This window comes from Bison bison, unplaced genomic scaffold (assembly GCF_000754665.1).
Source record: "Bison bison bison isolate TAMUID 2011002044 unplaced genomic scaffold, Bison_UMD1.0 scf7180017864456, whole genome shotgun sequence".
Classification (NCBI taxonomy): domain Eukaryota; kingdom Metazoa; phylum Chordata; class Mammalia; order Artiodactyla; family Bovidae; genus Bison; species Bison bison.
In genome coordinates, this window is record NW_011495018.1 from 29,180,381 (window position 1) to 29,180,926 (window position 546).

Sequence of the window (546 nt, forward strand, 5' to 3'; positions counted from 1 at the left end):
CAGCAGCCGCAGCCAGCCGCGCCGCAGGTAATCAGGACCTGGGGATGGCCGCGCGCCAGTCGGAGGCGGCGTCCGCACCACCAGCAGTAACAGCAGCAGCAGCACGGGCAGCGCCAAGGCAGCAGCGGGCGGCTGTGGCATGATTAGCTGGAAGCCGAGAGCACTCGGGGCATCAGCGCGTGAGTGGCACCCTGCCGGGAAGGAAAGCCGGGTCAGGAAGGTCAGAAGCAACCTCCCTGTTCCTCTTACCAATTTGAACTCTAGCACTGCCCCCTCCCCTGCTACCTCGGAATCAAGTAGACCCTGGACACGGAGGCAGAGTGACCCTGAAGGGGTCATCAGTCATGCTGGGTGGTAATTGATTGGGATGTTCTTGAGGGTTGGGGAGAGGTGAGAGGAGGGAATGGTAAAGCTCAAGCACACACAGGCATCACCACCACCACTTGAAGCTTCCTGCTCCAGAGGTGGATGCGGACGGATGGTCCCAGGAGAAGGAGTTGTTAACAAGGGTGGAAAGGAAGTAGGGCGGAGGGGTGTGTGTGTTGC

At 60.8% G+C, this 546-nt stretch overlaps 1 protein-coding gene across 1 annotated transcript in view; it reads right to left on the reverse strand.

Moving 5' to 3' along the window:
• Nucleotides 1–546, reverse strand: part of KAZALD1 (Kazal-type serine peptidase inhibitor domain 1) — a 3,651-nt gene that overhangs the window by 2,813 nt on the left and 292 nt on the right. Inside the window, exon 2 of the mRNA XM_010859607.1 lies at nucleotides 5–191. Within this exon, the coding sequence (XP_010857909.1) occupies nucleotides 5–141 (137 nt within the window). The 5' untranslated portion in view covers nucleotides 142–191. The remainder of the gene's footprint in view (nucleotides 1–4; nucleotides 192–546) is intronic.